The sequence below is a fragment of the Phodopus roborovskii genome, unplaced genomic scaffold, assembly GCF_943737965.1.
Source record: "Phodopus roborovskii unplaced genomic scaffold, PHOROB, whole genome shotgun sequence".
Lineage (NCBI taxonomy): Eukaryota > Metazoa > Chordata > Mammalia > Rodentia > Cricetidae > Phodopus > Phodopus roborovskii.
In genome coordinates this window covers 19,604,131-19,621,767 of record NW_026126416.1, presented here as the reverse complement: position 1 = coordinate 19,621,767, position 17,637 = coordinate 19,604,131, and the positions used below count along the sequence as shown (strand labels likewise).

The 17,637-nt window shown below is 38.6% G+C and overlaps 1 protein-coding gene across 1 annotated transcript in view; it reads right to left on the bottom strand.

The window, feature by feature from the left end:
• Hao1 (hydroxyacid oxidase 1) overlaps positions 1-17,637 on the bottom strand; it is a 47,655-nt gene that overhangs the window by 2,697 nt on the left and 27,321 nt on the right. Inside the window, exons 4-7 of the mRNA XM_051183315.1 lie at positions 14,965-15,140; positions 5,106-5,197; positions 399-557; positions 230-299 (exon numbers count right to left, since the gene is read on the bottom strand). Coding sequence (XP_051039272.1) covers positions 230-299; positions 399-557; positions 5,106-5,197; positions 14,965-15,140 — 497 coding nt within the window. The remainder of the gene's footprint in view (positions 1-229; positions 300-398; positions 558-5,105; positions 5,198-14,964; positions 15,141-17,637) is intronic.

Below are 17,637 nucleotides of genomic sequence, written 5' to 3'. Positions count from 1 at the left end.
GATGGAGGTAGGCACTAAAGCCATGCCTCCCAAGGTTAACTTGGTCCCTAGTTCAGTTTCTGCCATGAGCCCTACAACGCTTTTCCCATGGTGATGGACTGAAAATCTCTGAAACCATGAGTTCAAATAATTCTTTCTTCTAGTGCTCAAACAATTCTTTCTTCTAGTAAGTCTTGTCTATCAGTTACTATGTTGCAGTAGTACAACTTCAAGGAGTCCCAAGACTTACCACTCAGAGCCATGGCCAGACGGAATTCTTCCTTCAGTATCTCAAGGATGTCTTGAACACCTTTTTCTCCCTAAGCAAGTAAAAGATATTAATGTGTTGGGTAAATTAGTTCAGTTCTATTCCACTATTTAAAGCTTTTGTTTTATTTGTTTATATTCTTTCCTATTACCTGGAAAGCCAAACCCCATATAATGGGTCTCCCCACAAACACAGCCTTGGCTCCCAAGGCCAGAGCTTTGAGAACATCTGTTCCTTTCCTTACACCCCCATCCAGGAAGACTTCCACCTTCCCTTCCACAGCCTCAACGATTTCTGGCAGGGCATCAATCTAAGGAGAAAAAAAAAAAAAGGACAACATGACACTGTGTAAAGAATGCTGCTCAATGCCACCTCCAATGACTTTAAACCCACCAAACTAAGACTCAGAGAGAAAAGAGACCAGTAAGTTTAAGGTCAATGATGGAATCATTTCTCTAGGAGGAAAAGAAAATGCAAATGATAGAAACTGTGAATTGGAATTGAGTAGCCTCTATTTCTTCCAAGTCAGGCATTAATTTTTATACTCTTGATATTTAAATTCAAATATTATATCTAAAAATAATAAACAAAATTTTAAATCACTTGATCTTTCATATATATATATATATATATATATGTAAGTGAAGTATCTTAATGGTACACAGTATTCTTAATATTATTTACTATAGATCAATGGTAGATGTTGTAAACAGTGGTGTATAATGCATGCAAACATGGCTCCTCTCTGATTTCCTCTTCTAACACACCTTACATCAGATAAGCATTAGGTAACTATGAAAACACTTTACTCCCAGTTACAGGAATGTGACCATGTGAACCTTGAAGATCCCAGTCAAAATTGGCCATTGACAATGGGTTTAGTTGTAGAGAGTACAAGAACCTCACAAGGGTGATGTGATAGCATATAGTATCCTTCATGATCCCCCGCTCTTCTCTAAATGCATTTCCTTTCTAAGACATCTATATAGTTTCTCCCATTAAAATAGACAGAGCATGTTTACCTACTCCTTGATATTGGCTTTGGTTATATGACCCACTTTGGCCAGTCACATGTGAGCAGAGGAGAGACAAGGCCATTTCTGGGCACAAACCTGAAGGAAGCTATGTCAGGTATTTCTCCTTGTATTTTTGTCATTTGTCATGAAATAGGTATCCCCAGGTCTTGTTCCCTCAGAGCTTGGGCTCCAGGGAGACTATTCATGAGGCAGAGCTGTTCAAGCATCCCCCAGCTGAACCTGAAACTTATAGCCCAGCCAGAAGGCTAGTCCCAAGCCTGAATCAGAAGTAGTAGGATGTTTCAAGGGAACAATTTTCAATTCAAAGCACTGGCTTTTCCCTCTTTAGATCCACAGTAGTATGTGATACAACTGGCTCATTAGATGTAGGTGAAAATTTATGGAAATTATTCACATTTGTCCCAAAACGTTTAGAAATGAAATCCTGACACCATTTACATATGCTGGGAAAGCCACCACACAATTAAGCTGTTCTTTTCTTCCAGAAATAATTGTGCTGAAATCACTCAAAGGCTTTCCTACTTCTCTCCTAGAAGTTTAGTGGCTATGCTTAAATAGAGTTTTGTGTAAAAGGCTGAAAACCAAACACAGCTACAATTTGGAGGAAGTGGAGGCAACTCTTGGCAAGTGGCTCCTAAATGTTTGGCAGGTAGTGTAATTTTCCCCTTTTCCTTTTGGCTTCCATGCCTTGCCAAACATGCTTCGGATCCATTTACATACGTCCTCTTACCTATACATAGTCCCCTTTTACATTCAGGCGAGTTACATCAACATTTAAATGCTACAATTTCCAAGCCATGATGCAAGCCATAATTAAGCATATTTCCCCATTTGAAACCAGAACCAAAGAAAAATATTAGCCAGCTTGGGTTCAATACACATTTTCAAAGTCACACAAATCAAGTCTGTTTAGGTTATTTCCAGTGCCTAACCTGGCCTAGAAGTACACTAATAAGGACACTTAAGATATGAACCCTGGAATATAAAACAGAGCCTGCATTTGAGTCTCTGAGTCTGTGGACAGGTAAGTCCCATCCAACACTGAGCAATTCTAACTTCCCCTCTTTCCAGAGCTGCACTTTCAGTAAGCACACACTACATGACACAGAGTGTTGGAATAGACTGAATAAATAAACAGAGCAGACAAGCTCACTAAGTACAGCCCTATTTACGGTTCCGTTTTTTCCATTCCCATGCATCCATATTGTATCCATTGTTTCTCAAGGACACTCAGAGCATAGGTAACTGAGTACCAGCTGCTGCCTCAGTCCCAGAATCTCTCCCAGACCACGCCCACACCTCTCCAGGGCTTCTACTCAGCACCATCAGAATATCACCAAGCTAGAGATTTAGCAAGCCCCTAAATGGCTCCAATGATTCACACACACACACACACACAGAGAGAGAGAGAGAGAGAGAGAGAGAGAGAGAGAGAGGAGGGGGGCAGGGAGAGAGAGAGGGAGAGGGAGAGAGAGAGAGAGAGAGAGTTCACCTCATAGATTATGCTCCCTGGGGTATCTTTAAGGGGAAGAGGGATGGGTTGGGGAGCTGAACTGTGGTTAGCATTCACCAATGGAACAGGAGCGATTCAAATAATGTGTCATTTCTGAGCTTAGATTTTAAGACCTGGCATGACTCTTTAGGAAACCTGCCCCTTTGTGAAAACAAACCAACGTGATCCGCTAGATGTGAGATGGTGAGATTATCCTCCACCAGGCTAGTCTCCTGCATAAGCAGATGACCCCATACCATCAGGACGGAGACCAACCAAGACCAGAACTCACCACCTCACAGTTCTCAGTCCAAAATGTCAACTCAACAAAATAGGGAGATAAACAAATGGAAATTGTTTTAGCCACTAAGTTCAGATGTATTTGCTATACCACAAAAGCCAATTCATATACCAAGTACCTCTCAAGGATGAGACATATAAAACATACCTTTACAATTCATTATGTGTGTTTGTGGTACTGGGGCTGGAGTTTGAACTTAGGGTCTCCTCTATTCTAGGCAAGCATTCTACCATTGAGTTCCCCCTTTTAAAAAATCCAAACACTTCTTAGATGGTACAGAACATGCCTAAGGACTCAATTTGAGAGTCAGCTATGTAACAGCACAAACACTTATTCAGTGAAAATGTTTGGAAGATGGGAAATTTACTGTGAAAAAGAACATTTTAGCTGTAAAGTCTAAAGAACTTTGGGTTTAGTTGGCATCAAAATGCAATGAAAATTTAAATATATATATACATATACATACATATACATACATGCATATGAAAATATTTGAAGGACACATACAGGCCAGAGAACAGTGTGTCAAAACAAACTAAAGTTAAATTCCTGATCCAGAAATTCAAGCACCAAGTATTGTCTCTACAAAGGACTGCTGTAAAGTAGAAAAATGTAGAATCCTACAGTCCAGACACATTCTTTATAGAATCAATACAATACCAGGAGAGGTTCCGGCATAGGAGACTGAGTGACTTGCCCCTTCATCTCTCACACATAACAGGAGGCAAGAAAATAAGAAAATAACACAAGTCTCCTACCTCAAAACTCCTCCCATGATATCATCCTGGGCCTTTACCCTGGCATATGATGTCACAACCTCTGCTGGATAGTAAGAGCTTCTATGCATCTAGTGTAAGGCTTTTACCATAGACTCCTTTTAAGTTTTTGACTGCTCACCTCAAAACCCATATACCAAGGGAAAGAAAACACCATTTTCCATAGACTGGGTGCTTTCATACATTTTTCTCATCATCATGGGCCTTACTTCCATTTGCTGTAAGTATGAGGCAAAATTAGGCACGTACAACCTCTCATACACAGAGCATGCAAAGGGGGAAGGGCATTGTTTTTTTAAAACAGTCTCTGAGACCGCAACTCAAAGAGCCCTTTTAGATAAGTTTCCATACGCCCTTGGCCAGAGGGAAAGAAACCACACCATTTAGATATTTTCCCCTTAAAATCTAGTTAGATTTGATTTCAGAAGATTTATGCTTTATTTTTAGAAAACAAACTTAATTTGGCCCGCACACTAAGTCTATGTCTTCATGCACAAGTGAGGCATAAATCTGGCCAAGCACTCTGAGCTGTGAGCAACTTCTCTACCCTGCTTTTAGGAGGGCATCACTTTCCACCTCTTACCTGCGGGCTGCATTTAGCATCGCCCAGTGTTCTGTGTCTGTGGGGAGAAAGTCTACGTCAAAAGGGGCTTATAACCTACAGCTTTATGATTTCAAATCTTAGGCTGCTAATCCCACTGTGTGCCGATTTGGCCACACCCTCCAGTGCTTTGGGAGACTCTATGTGAGTGCCTGGTGCACACCAGTGCCCCCTGTTGGCTTGTACTCTGTCATAAAATGAACCCAGGTTGTGTGCGGATTTAGCCAAATCATCCTGCAGGTTCAACAGAACAATTTGCTACTACAATTTGCTTTCTCCCCAGAGGCGTTTGTTATCCTTACAATTGTGTATGCCTTCATTTCCTTTGGCTTGCCATGTCTGAATCACCTCTCTCCTTCTGCAGCTCATACATCAACTACTACGTACCTGAGCTCACAAGAATAATCCCTGCCTTACTGGTTAGAAGAGCACTTTTTCCTGAGTTTATATATAGAATATTTGGGCTAGTTAAAAATAATTGTATTTTGCTAATTTAGGGGAGTCTATACCAGTGGAAATCTGAGATCTCACTTAACAACACAGTTTACCATAAGTGATCCCCCAACCCCCCACCCCACACATACACGGTAGACATGTATGATGCCCTGATCTTAAAAATAGATATGTGAAGAAATCTCAGTGGAAACTCACAGTAGCTGGCACTCCATCCAGTTGTCGTGCCCCATGATTGGACACCAAGATCCCATCCACACCATGTTTAACAGCTTCCCTAGCATCATCACCTGGAAAAAACAAAAAACCATCCAATGGAAACAACCACTGAACAAAAGGCTTGGTTGGGTTTTGGGTTTTGAGTCTCCAGGTTTCCTGTAGAGGGAGGAGGACCTCACTCACTCCCACCTATTTTGTTTAGTAATTTCATCATTAAAACACACACAATCATTACATTTAGAATATTAATGCTAGCTTTTTCTTCTAAAGTTAACAATTGGAAGAGTTTATGTGATAAAACTATGAATACATAATAAATTTTTAATAAAGAATTTATCTATGGATAGACATATTTCTGTCAACTTTATTTATTCTATAATGTCTTATTAGTTATCTGAAAATTTCATACAATGTGTTTTGGTTATATTAATCACCTTCCACTAACCCCTCCAAGATCCTTCCTCACCTCTCTATCTGCCAGATTCTTCATTTCTTTCTCCTTCCCCACATCCTCTCTCCATCAAGTCCAATTTGTGTTGGCTGACCATTTACTGGGCATGAGTCCTGCCCTGGAGTGTGGTCAATATGCCAGGTATCATATCATTAAACAGACTTTCTCTGTTAATTACATTTTAAGGTTTCTTTGTTTTATGTGTATGTGCTCGCATGGGCATGTATGTACCACATGGATATTTGTAGTGAGATATCCACCCCGCCCACACCTGTTGCACTGACTATGCCCATTGGGGCATGGGGACAGGTGCAGGTGTGACCTGCGGAGGCTAGGTCTGGGGCCCCAGACTTCAGCACCCTCTCTTGCTGCCTGGTCAGAGTCAGAGAGCATCCGGAGGCATCCTTGGGATGGGAACCTGCTGATGCTCATCTGTCTCTGGTATAAGTGATTTCTCCCTGAATAAATATCCATCAGCCTATTCGTTTTCCCAGATTCTTATTTATTTATGGTAAATACTGGTGCCCAGTGAGGCAAAAAGAGAGTGTTGTTGACTCTCCTGGAGCTGGGGTTACAGGTGTGAACTCAAATCCTGTGCAAGAGCAGCAAACCCTTAGCCATCTCTCCAGCCCATATCAGCTATTTTTAATTAATAAAATCATAGCAGTTTTACCACTTGACAGAACTACTACCCTATAATATGGAAAATAAAATAATGTGTATGTGACAAGCATTACCAAAGCAGTCACCAATGAACAAACCTATTGCAAACAGTATTTAATATACAGCTGTTGTAAATTCAAGAACTATTTGTTGTTTTGTTGTGTTCGTTATATCATTAAATTTTGATCAATGGGATATATCATAGATATGATGTTCAAATTATAAGATAACTCACTAACTGTATTTCAGATATACTGATTTCTGAAAATCCAGATTTAAAATGAATTTTTTTTGTTTATTTTTTTTGTTTGTTTTTGTTTTTTTGAGACAGGGTTTCTCTGTATTGCTTTGGAGCCTGTCCTAGAAAACTAACTCTGTGGACCAGGCTGGCCTCAAACTCACCTGCCTCTGCCTCCCAAGGGCTGGGATTCAAGGCATGTGCCACCAATGCCCGGCTTAAAATAGATTAATATTCTTAAGCAGTAAACATAATTGTTAAATTTTATTTTCCAAACTATTATCTCTAGGATGCTCCTGTTTTGTTAATTCTTAACTGTAATATTAAGTAAGACCAATTTGTTTGATTTTTGTCTTGAAAATCAAACTTTGGAGAGCTAAGCAAGTAGATACAGAAAATACACATGTGTAACAACTAAGCAATGGGCATTAAAGGCTGTCTTAATTAAGACTAATTATAAAAGATGCACATAATTTGTAATTCTGATTCTTTTAATTTTTGTGTGCTACACTACTTTCCACTATATGCCATGGAATAGTAAAATTCAATAGTTTAATAATAATAATAATACCATTCTTTTAAAATTATGGATATATATTGATATTACACCTACGTCTTATGGCCTAAGTACCTCTGTCTTTGCCAAATTCTTTGGAAACTTTACTACCAGATGAGATAATATTTGGAGATGGAATCTCTGATAGGTAATTAAGATTGGTTACATTCATGAAAGTGAAGCTTAGAGGGAAATCATGTCTTATAAAAAGAAACATTATGAAGCTCTGCTTTCTTTTTCTTTGCAGAAAAGGATGAGATGAGATCTCATGGGAAACCATCTATGCTGAGCCTTGAATCATATCCTCTAGAACCATGAGAAAATTTTCTATTGTATAGAGTATTTTGTTGAACCTAACAGTATTGTCTTTGTGACTGTTATTACTACAAGTAGGTACTTGAGACTCCAACTTAAAAATTGCTATGGCTTGAAGAATCCATCTTCCCCAAGTTTGAAATCAAGGAAAACAAAGCCATGTACAAATAACAATGGGTCAGACCTAAAAGATGTGTGTATGAGCTAGCTTCATTTGAAACTAAGAAACCTCAATTGAGAAACTACCTCCACAGATAGGCCTGTGGGTAAGACTGTAGAGCACCTTCTTTATTGATGATTGATGTGGGGGGGGGGTCCCAGCCCCTTTTGTGGGTGATAGCACCCCTGGAAAAGTGGTCCTAAGGTAAATAAGAAAGCAGGATAAGAAAGCCATGGGAAGTAAGCCACTAAGAAGCATTCCTTCAGCTTTTGCCTCCAAGTTCCTGCCCTGTCTTCCCTTCATGATGGACTGTGATGTGGTAAGCTGAAATAAACACTTTCCTTCCAAAGTTGCTTTTGTCATGATGTTTTATCACAGCACTAGAAACCCTAACTAAGGCGCGCGCGCGTATGCGCAGCGTGTGTGTGTGTGTGTGTGTGTAGAATTATTAATTAAAAAAAAGAGGCCATGCATTTCAAAGGAGGATCACAAGGTATTTGGAGGTAAGAGAGTAAAGGGAGAAATGATACAAATACAGTAGATATAAATGAAGTACAAAATAGGAAAAATACTTTTCTAATCTGTTTTTTAAATAATAAAATAAAATTAGCATGCATAAGCTCTGGTTGACAGCCATGAAGATTTTTTAAAAAGAGAAATTGTGAATTTTCTTTTCAAATGAGTGACTGATATAAATTTATTCCTTTCATAAATTCAAGATTTCTAACTGTTTGATATTACTGGATGAGTCACCTCAGTATAACTGGAGCATTATTTACTGTGGCAGATTATTGGCAGGAATGAAAACTGTCCATCTTTTTGATAGAAAGAGAGAGCATGGCATCTGTCCATAATTTCATTGTTTTAGCTATGTTGTTTTTATTTTTTAAAAGAAATGTATTGGACTTGTGGAAGGGAAGGATTTCAATATGGCTTTCCAACACATTGGTCACGTCACATTCCATTGCCTGTCATTCCTACTTTGCATTCCTACTTAGACATACATCCGTTGGTACATTATTTGACTTTCCTAGAGTTTTAATTTTCTTTTGTTCCAGTTATTATGCGACTTTGTCATATCCTCAAACCTTTCCATATTTCTAGCTAGCTCCTTTAATTTACCTTATCTCCAATCTTGAGTCAGCTGCCCAGAACCCTCTACCTTCTTGTTTACAGTGGTTACTCTCGGGCCTCAATACCTACCTTTATTCTCTTATTTTTTCTGCTTTGAATATCTTACAAAAAGATGGATGTAAGCTCTCATTTGGTTTATGGTTTTGTTTGTAGTACACCCATGCACAACTGTCCAAAAAGAGATCAGTGAAAACCAACTGGCAGCCCTTAACTGATCCCTTTGTTTGTGTAATCACTATATGAGCTGTAACACAAAGTTGAGCAATTGTTTTCCCACAGAACCTTATAGACTTTGCCCTTGTTTGCTCCAACCCATTGTTGACCCGAAGACAGATGACAGACTGGCCTGGCCTATAGTCCTTCATAATAAATTCTTTTCATAATTTTTCTATAAATATATCCATTTTATTTTTTGGCCATTTCATCTATGATAAAATATTATTTGTTTTCTTAGTCTAATGATATCATCAAAATTCAAACCTTGTCTAACAATTTCTTCCTGCCTTTTCTTTGTGTATTTTCAATATAAAATGTATGTCAGTTAGACATTTGTCATTTTAAAATAATTTGTATACTACTCATCTAGTTCACTACAATGCTTTCTTGGTCTTATTATTCATTGTTATTTTACACTTGAAGTGTCACTGACTTTTGTTCAACCACTGATTTATTTCATTACTTTTCAGGTATCATACTTTTAATATTTCATACTTCTTTTTTATTTCTACTTTTCCTCTTAAGCAACTCAGAAATGAGACTGGGCAACTAGCTCAAAAGATAAAGCACTTGCAAGCCTGAGGACCAGAGTTCAAATCCCCAGGACCCATGTAAATGAAAGATGGGCACAGTGGCCCACCCTTAATCCCAGGGAGGAGGTGACAAAAGGCCTTCCCAGTAAACTGCCTAGACTAGGTGAATATAAATGTCTGTGCATCTTGTTCAGTAGAACTTTCTGTGATAAAGAAAATGTTCACATAGATATGCCATTTAATTCTACAGGAAGGCACTGATGGCACTGGATACCTACCTGCAGAACAATAAAATTAAATTCATATGTTTTACACTGCACACCGAAAATAATTCAATGAGAATTTAAAACCATAATTTAAAACCAGAAACACTAAACTTCTACAAAAAAAAATAAATAAATAGAAAAAAGTCATTTCAAAATATAGGCGCAATAGTGCAGGGGAATTGCCTGGAAGTTTATGGGAAAGAACCCAGCTTAGACTCCTAGCAATAGCAGATAAACAGCCTGAACTGGCCGTCTCCTATGACAGATTGGTGTCTGGCCTAATTGTCATCAGAGAGGAATCATCCAGGAACTGATGGAGGCAGATGCAGAGACCCACAGCAAAACATTAGGCAGAGTTCAGGAATCCTCAAGTAGAGGAGGAGAAAGGAGTATAGGGGCCAGAGGGGTCAAGGACACCATGGGGAAGGCTCACACAATCAACTAACCTGGGCTCATAGGGGTTCACAGAGACTGAACCAACAACCAGGGAGCCTGCATGAGACTGACCTAGGCCCTCTACATACATATTACAGTTGTGTAGCTTGGTCCTCTTAATGAGACTCCTACCAATGGGAACAGGGGCCATCTCTGACTCTTTTACAGGCTTCTGGGACCCTATTTCTCATACTGAGTTGCCTTGGCCAGCCTTAATATATGGGGAGATGTTTATTCTTACTGCAACTTGACGTGCCATGCTTTATTGATACTCATAGGAGACGGCCTTTTCCTGGATAAAGACGGAAGTGGAGGAGATTGGGAAGTGAGAGGAAGGAATGGGAGAGAGAGGAATGGGGAGAGGTTGCGGCTGGGAAGTAAAATAAATAAATGAAAAAAAAAATATGTTCTCTCCTAAATAAAATTAGTTTTTATTATAATTATTAAGAAAGATTTACTTTCCTCAACATTGTTTTTATTTTCTATCTTAGCTCTAAGATTTACTGAAATGAAAATTAAGATATTTCTGAAGCAAAGATGGTAAAAATTATGTAATCTGGGAAAACATTGACTATGGTTATTGAGATAATATATGCTGCTTGTATTTATAAAATCCACCAAATTCAGCCAGAAAGATATACAAAAAATTTGATTTTAGAGATCCCAGAGCAGTTTTAGAATGATATCCTGAAATGGCATTTTCCAGGTAAGAATTGTAACTCAGGCTGACAATAATTTCCCAAAACTAACATATGGTTTTAATACTTCCTACTCTTTTTGTAGTGAAAATAAGACCCACTTACTAGACAAAAGAAGCATAATTTCAGCAGGGGGTGGTGGTGTACACCTTTAATTCCAGCACTCGGGAGGCAGAGGCAGGCAGATCTCTGTGAGTTTGAGGCTAGCCTAGTCTATAGAGTTAGTTCCAGAACAGGCTCCAAAGCAATACAGAGAAACCCTGTCTCGAAGAAAAACAAAAGAAAGGAAGGAAGGAAGGAAGGGAGGGAGGGAGGAAGGAAGGAAGGAAGGAAGGAAGGAAGGAAGGAAGGAAGGAAGAGGGGGAGAGAAGGAATGAAGGAAGGAAGGAAAGAAGCAAGAAAGAAAATTTCTTCAATATTGTTTTCTGTTGTTCCCATTCAATGTCATTATTTTGTATACATTAGGGTAATTTACAACTACACTCAATTCTGTAACTATAATATCTAGTTTTTATCTATAGTTAAATATATGTAATGCTCCCAAACTGAAAAAAAAGCAATATATATGCACACAGACAACAATTTGGGAATCAGGACTTCAACTGCACAGGGAAAAGCCCAAGGATGGACAAACGGAACTACATGAAACTGTAACGTTTCTGTACAACATAGAAGGGAAAAATATTTGCTAGCTATACTTCAAACAGCATGTTAATATCTAAAAGATATTCTTTAAAAACTGAAAAATGTAAGTACCAGGAGCTGGACAGATGACTCAGCAATTGAGAGTATTGGGGGCTCTCCCAAAGTACCTGGGTCAGATTCCCAGCATCATTGACATCTGTCTATAACTCTAGTTCCAGGAAATTTGTCCAATCTTCTGGTCTCTGCATGAACTATAAGTATGTAGTACACATGCACACATGAGGGTAAAACACTCACATACATAAAATAAACTTTTAGTTAAAAATAAATAAAACTTTTTAAATACCATACAATCAAAAACTGCCAGTTCAGATAGGCTCACTAATGGAAGAAATAAAGAACATGAATGTCCAATAAGTATTTTAAATTGTTCAAATCCTTTAACCAACAGGGAAATGCAAATTAACACTACCTGGAAAACCCATCTCATTAGTCAAAAGGACTATCATCAAGAAAACAAAGGACAGCAAACACGGAAGAGGGTATGAGGAAACAGGAACACTTGTTCAGTGTTGGAGGAGTAAAAATTAATGCAGACCCATGGAGGGAAAGTGTGGAGAGGTCTCAAAAACTAAAATCGCAACAAATGGAAGCACCGAGTGACCCAGATAAGCAACTCCTAGGCCTGTCCCCAAAGGGTTCTACACCCTATCACACAGATACTTGCACACCCATGTTGATTTCTGCTATATTCATGATAGCTGAGAAATGGGACCAAACTAGCTATCCATCAATTCATGAATGGATAATGAAAATGCCGTGTGTGTGTGTGTGTGTGTGTGTGTGTGTGTGTGTGTGTGTGTATTTTACTCAACTGCAGAGAAAAATGAAATTTTCAGAAAAAAAATTGTTAGATCTTAAAGTAATTATTAATTAATCAAGGTGACCTAAACTCACAAAGATAGGCATGTGTTTTCTCTCTCAAATGCAGATGCTGACTTCAGTGTTCACACTGACAAAGAGTTGCTGAGGAAGAGAAAGAAAAAGATAGAACACATACTGTATAACCAGAAAGGAGTGTGCTTGGGACAGAAGGGTAGAAAGGAGGCCATGGGCATGGGGCAGAGAATTAGGGAAGAAGCCCAAACAAAACATGGTTCAAAAAATGCCATAATGGCACCAAACACTTTACATGCTAACTAAAAATTAAAAATTAAAATAAAATAAAATGTGGTCTCCCAAATGATCAACTGGAAATTTTACTTTATTTTTATTAATTTTATATCATCACCTGTGACTAGCAGATGCCATCACACCACTCCAGCAAAGTTGTTTACATTTTCTTTTATACTAAATAAGGAGATAGGGTATGTTATGCTGTTAAAAGTCTAGATATATCCCATAATATATTTTGACTTGCTTCTGGCTATCTAGTTTTCAACTCAAAATATATTTTAAAATGTAAGTAATATTTTAAAAGTCCAGCCTAAGCATGGGTGCAGTCTTCTGTTTGCCTTCAAGGAGTTCACTCACCTGCCATGTTAGTGAAGACTTATTTACCTTCTGTGTAGCAATGTCCTAAACCACCCATGAGGACAGTAATCCATATTACATCAGTTTATGGAATAAAGGAGCTGAATGTTGAGAAAGGGTACTGTTAAACCCTCAGGTAAATATGAACTGCTATTTTTATTTCCATAGGATAGCAAGGTATAGGTGCTACAGAGATGAACAGGTAGTGAAAGTTGGACAAGATGCATTTCATTTCTTGAATGTTTTGAAACAATGAAGTCATACTCAAATCATTAATAAGATTAGAAAGGGTCTTCCATTTGAAGAAATTGTACTTTAAAAAAGCTTGTCATCTTGATCATTCAGAGAGAGTCTCCACATTCTCTAGGCAATGTGGGGTTATTGGGCAAATGACAATTTAAAAAGTTTGTCATCTTGATCATTTGCAGCATGTCTCTGCATTCTCTAGGCATTGTGGGGCTATTGGGCAAATAGCCAAATGGTTTGCTCTCACTGGATTATGAGTGTGAAAGACAGGAAGAAACATGATCAGATAAAAGGTTGCCTATTTGTTAATGGCTTGTGAAATCTGTCCATGATTTTGAATTTTACCTTTTAATTTAATTATTTATTTTATAACCAAGACCAAAAGGCTATTTAAAGGGTCAAAATGTTCTGACTTAACAAAATATTTACAAATCTTTGACATTCTCACTAACCCTCAGGGAACATGATGTGGCATTCCATACTTGTGCTTTGGCCCTTAAATAAGCTGGGTGTTTAAGACAATGGTGAGCCAGTAATGTCATTGAGGGCTGTCATGATAATGTATTACATTCCTTACTATATTACCAAAGACAAATTCAAATCCATAAGAGCTAACCTGAAACACTTGGAGCTACAGTAACTTGCATAATTTTATGAACTAAAATATTTTAGAGACATGTTGATACTTTTGAAAATAACACATGGATAAAGAAGTAATATTCTTTAAGAACTTTTCCTAGGATATGTGAAAAGGGCTAATTAAAGAAGGGTTTCTTCAAAACAAAAACTCATAAAGAAAGTGAAAAAGAACAGTTAAAAAAAAGAAAAGAAACTCTAAGAAGCTTTATGCCTTTGCTCATACATGCTACTTGTTTGTTAGCGTGAGTTCTAGTGAAAACCAAATCCTGTCTGAAGCACATGCTTGGGGCTTTGTTAATGTTCTCCCAGGGCAGAGTTTAACCACAGCAACAGATTGCATCTTGCATTCCAATTTGCATTCAATAAAATGTAATTCTTAAAATGGTGGTAAGGGCGGATGCTTCTTCTGGAACTTCCCAGCTACCCATAGTTTCACATTCCTAAAAATATAATCTCTGCTATTCTGGTAAAAAGAAAAGAGAAAAGAAAAGAAATGTTCCCAGTCTGTCCATCTGACTTTTGGGTAAAAACCTGTGAGTCAATGAAAACTTGGCTTCTCAGAACTGCTTCAGCTCTTCCTCCAATCCAGACTGAGCATATGTGATACTTGATACAGTTGTTGTCATAGAGATGATTTTTGTTTGATAAATAAGTGAAATAAACAGTTACAGAAAAACTAGACAGTATAAACTTTACATGTATGAATAACTTCCTTTCAAACACTACTCTCTTGATCTTGCTTTTTGAGCTTTCTCTTTAGGTAGACTCATTGAAAGCAATGAACATTTTACCTAGAAACATTTTATCTATTATATGTGAAATATAAACAAGCCAGATGATCCATAAGAACAAGAAGAAGGGTGATGATGCTGGGAAATAAAGGAGATAGCATTAGGGAAGGTGGTTGCAAGCTACAAATAGACATGAAGGCATATGTACATACTTAAATAATAGTAAAATGCTTTGAGAGAAAGAGAGTATTGGGAGCTGAAACATCTTTCAATTTGTAATATCATTTTTCCTATCAATTATTGTCTCTAAAAAGCTGCCATGACCATATCCTGAAATGATCATAAAATCAGTATGGAGCAAAGTAAAGAAATAACAAACCTCTCAAAATGCCCTTTACAACAATAGGCAGTGATGTCAATCGTCTGAGCCATTTAATGTCATCCCAGCTGAGAGATGGGTCTATGGCTTGTGCCACATATTCAGCAAGTCCACTGTTGTCTCCAAAATTCCCCTTAGGAGAAAATGCCAAATCATTGGTTTCAAAGTTTTTCATCCTAGAATAGACACATAGAATGGGAATTAGAGACTGCTTCTGTATGACTTGGTGAAAATAGGGGGGAAGTGCCCCCTTTCTGATAAGTTACTCAGTCACTCATAGGTTGGTTGTCTGCAAATTTTCTAGGATTTCACAGCTAAACACTGACCCAAACTCCTGAAATCCAGTTGTAGAGAGGGAGGAGTAATCAGAAAATGGGGGCAAGACCAGGCTACAGAAACCCACAGAGACAGCTGACCTGAACAAGGAGGAGCTAATGGACTCCCAGACTGATAGCTGGGAATCCAGCATTGGACCAACTCAGGCCCCCTAAACATGGGTCTCAGTTAGAAGGCCTGGGAAGTCTAAGGGACCTCAGACAGTAGAACCAGGATGTATTCCTGGTGCATGAAAGGACTTTGGGAGTACATTACCCATGGATGGATACTCCCTTAGCCTAGAGGCAGGATGGAGGGCCTAGTCCCTACTCCAAATGACTTGACAGATTTTGTTGATCCATCCTGGAAGGCATCAACCTCCCTGTGGAGTTGGGGGGGGGGATGGGATGGGAAGGGGGTTGGGGGCATGGGAGGAGGGAAGAAGGGAGGGAGTGAGGAAGGGAAGAAGGGAAGAAGGGAAAGAGGGAGAGAGGGAAAGAGGGAGGGAGAGGGAACTTGGATAGATAAGTAAAATAAAAAAATTAATAAATATTAAAAAAAAAATTCTAGGGTTTGATGTAGGAGTGTGTTCAACTTTGGCCATGTAATTTCAACAGGCCACCTAAAGCTTAATTTACATTTGTGTGTTTATTCAGATAAATCAGTCTTAAGGATCAATGTGTGGCCATGCTCAAACATTTCCTGTTTAAGCCAGTTTACAGCCACAGACAATAGAGTGGATGCTATTTTCAGCCAGCTATGCAAATCCAGCATAATACAAACCATTTGCCTTGTGCATTATGGTTTACAAAGACATTTCATATACTCATATTTGTATATTTTTTTCCTTAAAATCTTTTAGAAGGTAACATTGAATTACCGTGATTCCCATTTTATACAGACAATAGCAACCCAAATGCAGAATGAGATGCCCAAGAATAAAACTAGCTAAGGGCATTATTTGGGATCTTGCCTGGACCATTTGATTACTAACTATATATTCTTTGCTTAGATGCATTGGATTGTGGGCAATGATGGGGAATCAGTAAGTGGTTCTCAGCATAGGAATCTTGCCTTTCTCTCCTACATTCAGCTGTTGCCTATTACTGACTCAAACTCTGACTTTCCAGAGAACCTTGACAAGGGCCTGGGCTTTCACTACGACCCAGCAAATTGGAAGTGTCCTGCACCTGCAGGTAGACTCACTCTGAGATGTAGTGTGTATATGTTCCTAGAATGTTCCCACAGGAGTAGGCACTTCAGTTGCCCACTGTTTTATCTGTCTTTGCAAAATACCCCATTTGTTGGCTGCCTCTCCTCCATCTATCTCCCTATATGCTAACTGTCTTCACCTTCTGAAAGAGCAACTTACACTTGGTCAAAGGTTCCATTTTCTTCACAGGGAGCCACAGCCAAGACACACCAACACTGAGCTGTTGCCTTCTCCTAGTCTAACACATTGATCTAGTTTGAACAAGTAGTTCGCTAACCCATGACCAAAACTCAACTGCTGGGTCACCCTATACTTGATATCCTTTATCTTGCCCTAACATGCCATTACTTGACTGTATTTGGACAGACTCCCAACTAAAGGCAACATTCATTCCGCTTGCAGTTCTAACCATATCACATGGATCACACCAATGTGGATTTGCAATGGATGGCATCTTCTATGTGGCTCAGCAGTGTACAACCCCCAAATTTACTTACAAACTAATCAAGTGAATGTCTTCTCTTGAGTAGCGGAACTCAGCTTGTTCTCCTACACACTTGAACTGACCTACTAAGCGTTCGTCTTAAGGGTAACAACACAGCTGTGTGTCATCTATGGGTTTGCCCCAGCTCACTGACCTTCTATCAGCTCTGCCACTGAACATAGAAAAGATCCTGGAGTCTAAATTGAAGCTGCATACCTACAGATGGGAGTATCCAGGAAATCTTTAGTTTTTAGTTATTTCAGGCCTTCTTTTTATACAGAACTGGTTGGTACCTAGTTTACACTTTAGAGATTTCAGCTAAATCACTGATGGAGTAGTTGGAGTGCATGGACCATCCTACAGATATGGACTTTCAATTCCAAACAAGCCAACTCAAGTCACTGTATCAATGGCAATTTTCTCATTATGATTGCACATATTCCTGTAGATTTATGGACATAAAGACATAAAACACCCCAAATACATGATGCCCATCTAGTTGTTGGCATTTGGTGAACTATGTGAGCCTTCCATTTGTCAACACACTTAGGGTTATACAATATGTCACAGTCCTGGGTCTTCTGTGTTGTCCTTAATTTGAATTGAATTAAGCTTTCTATTCCATAAGTGCATCTTTGGGAGAGAAACTTGGCCCATTACT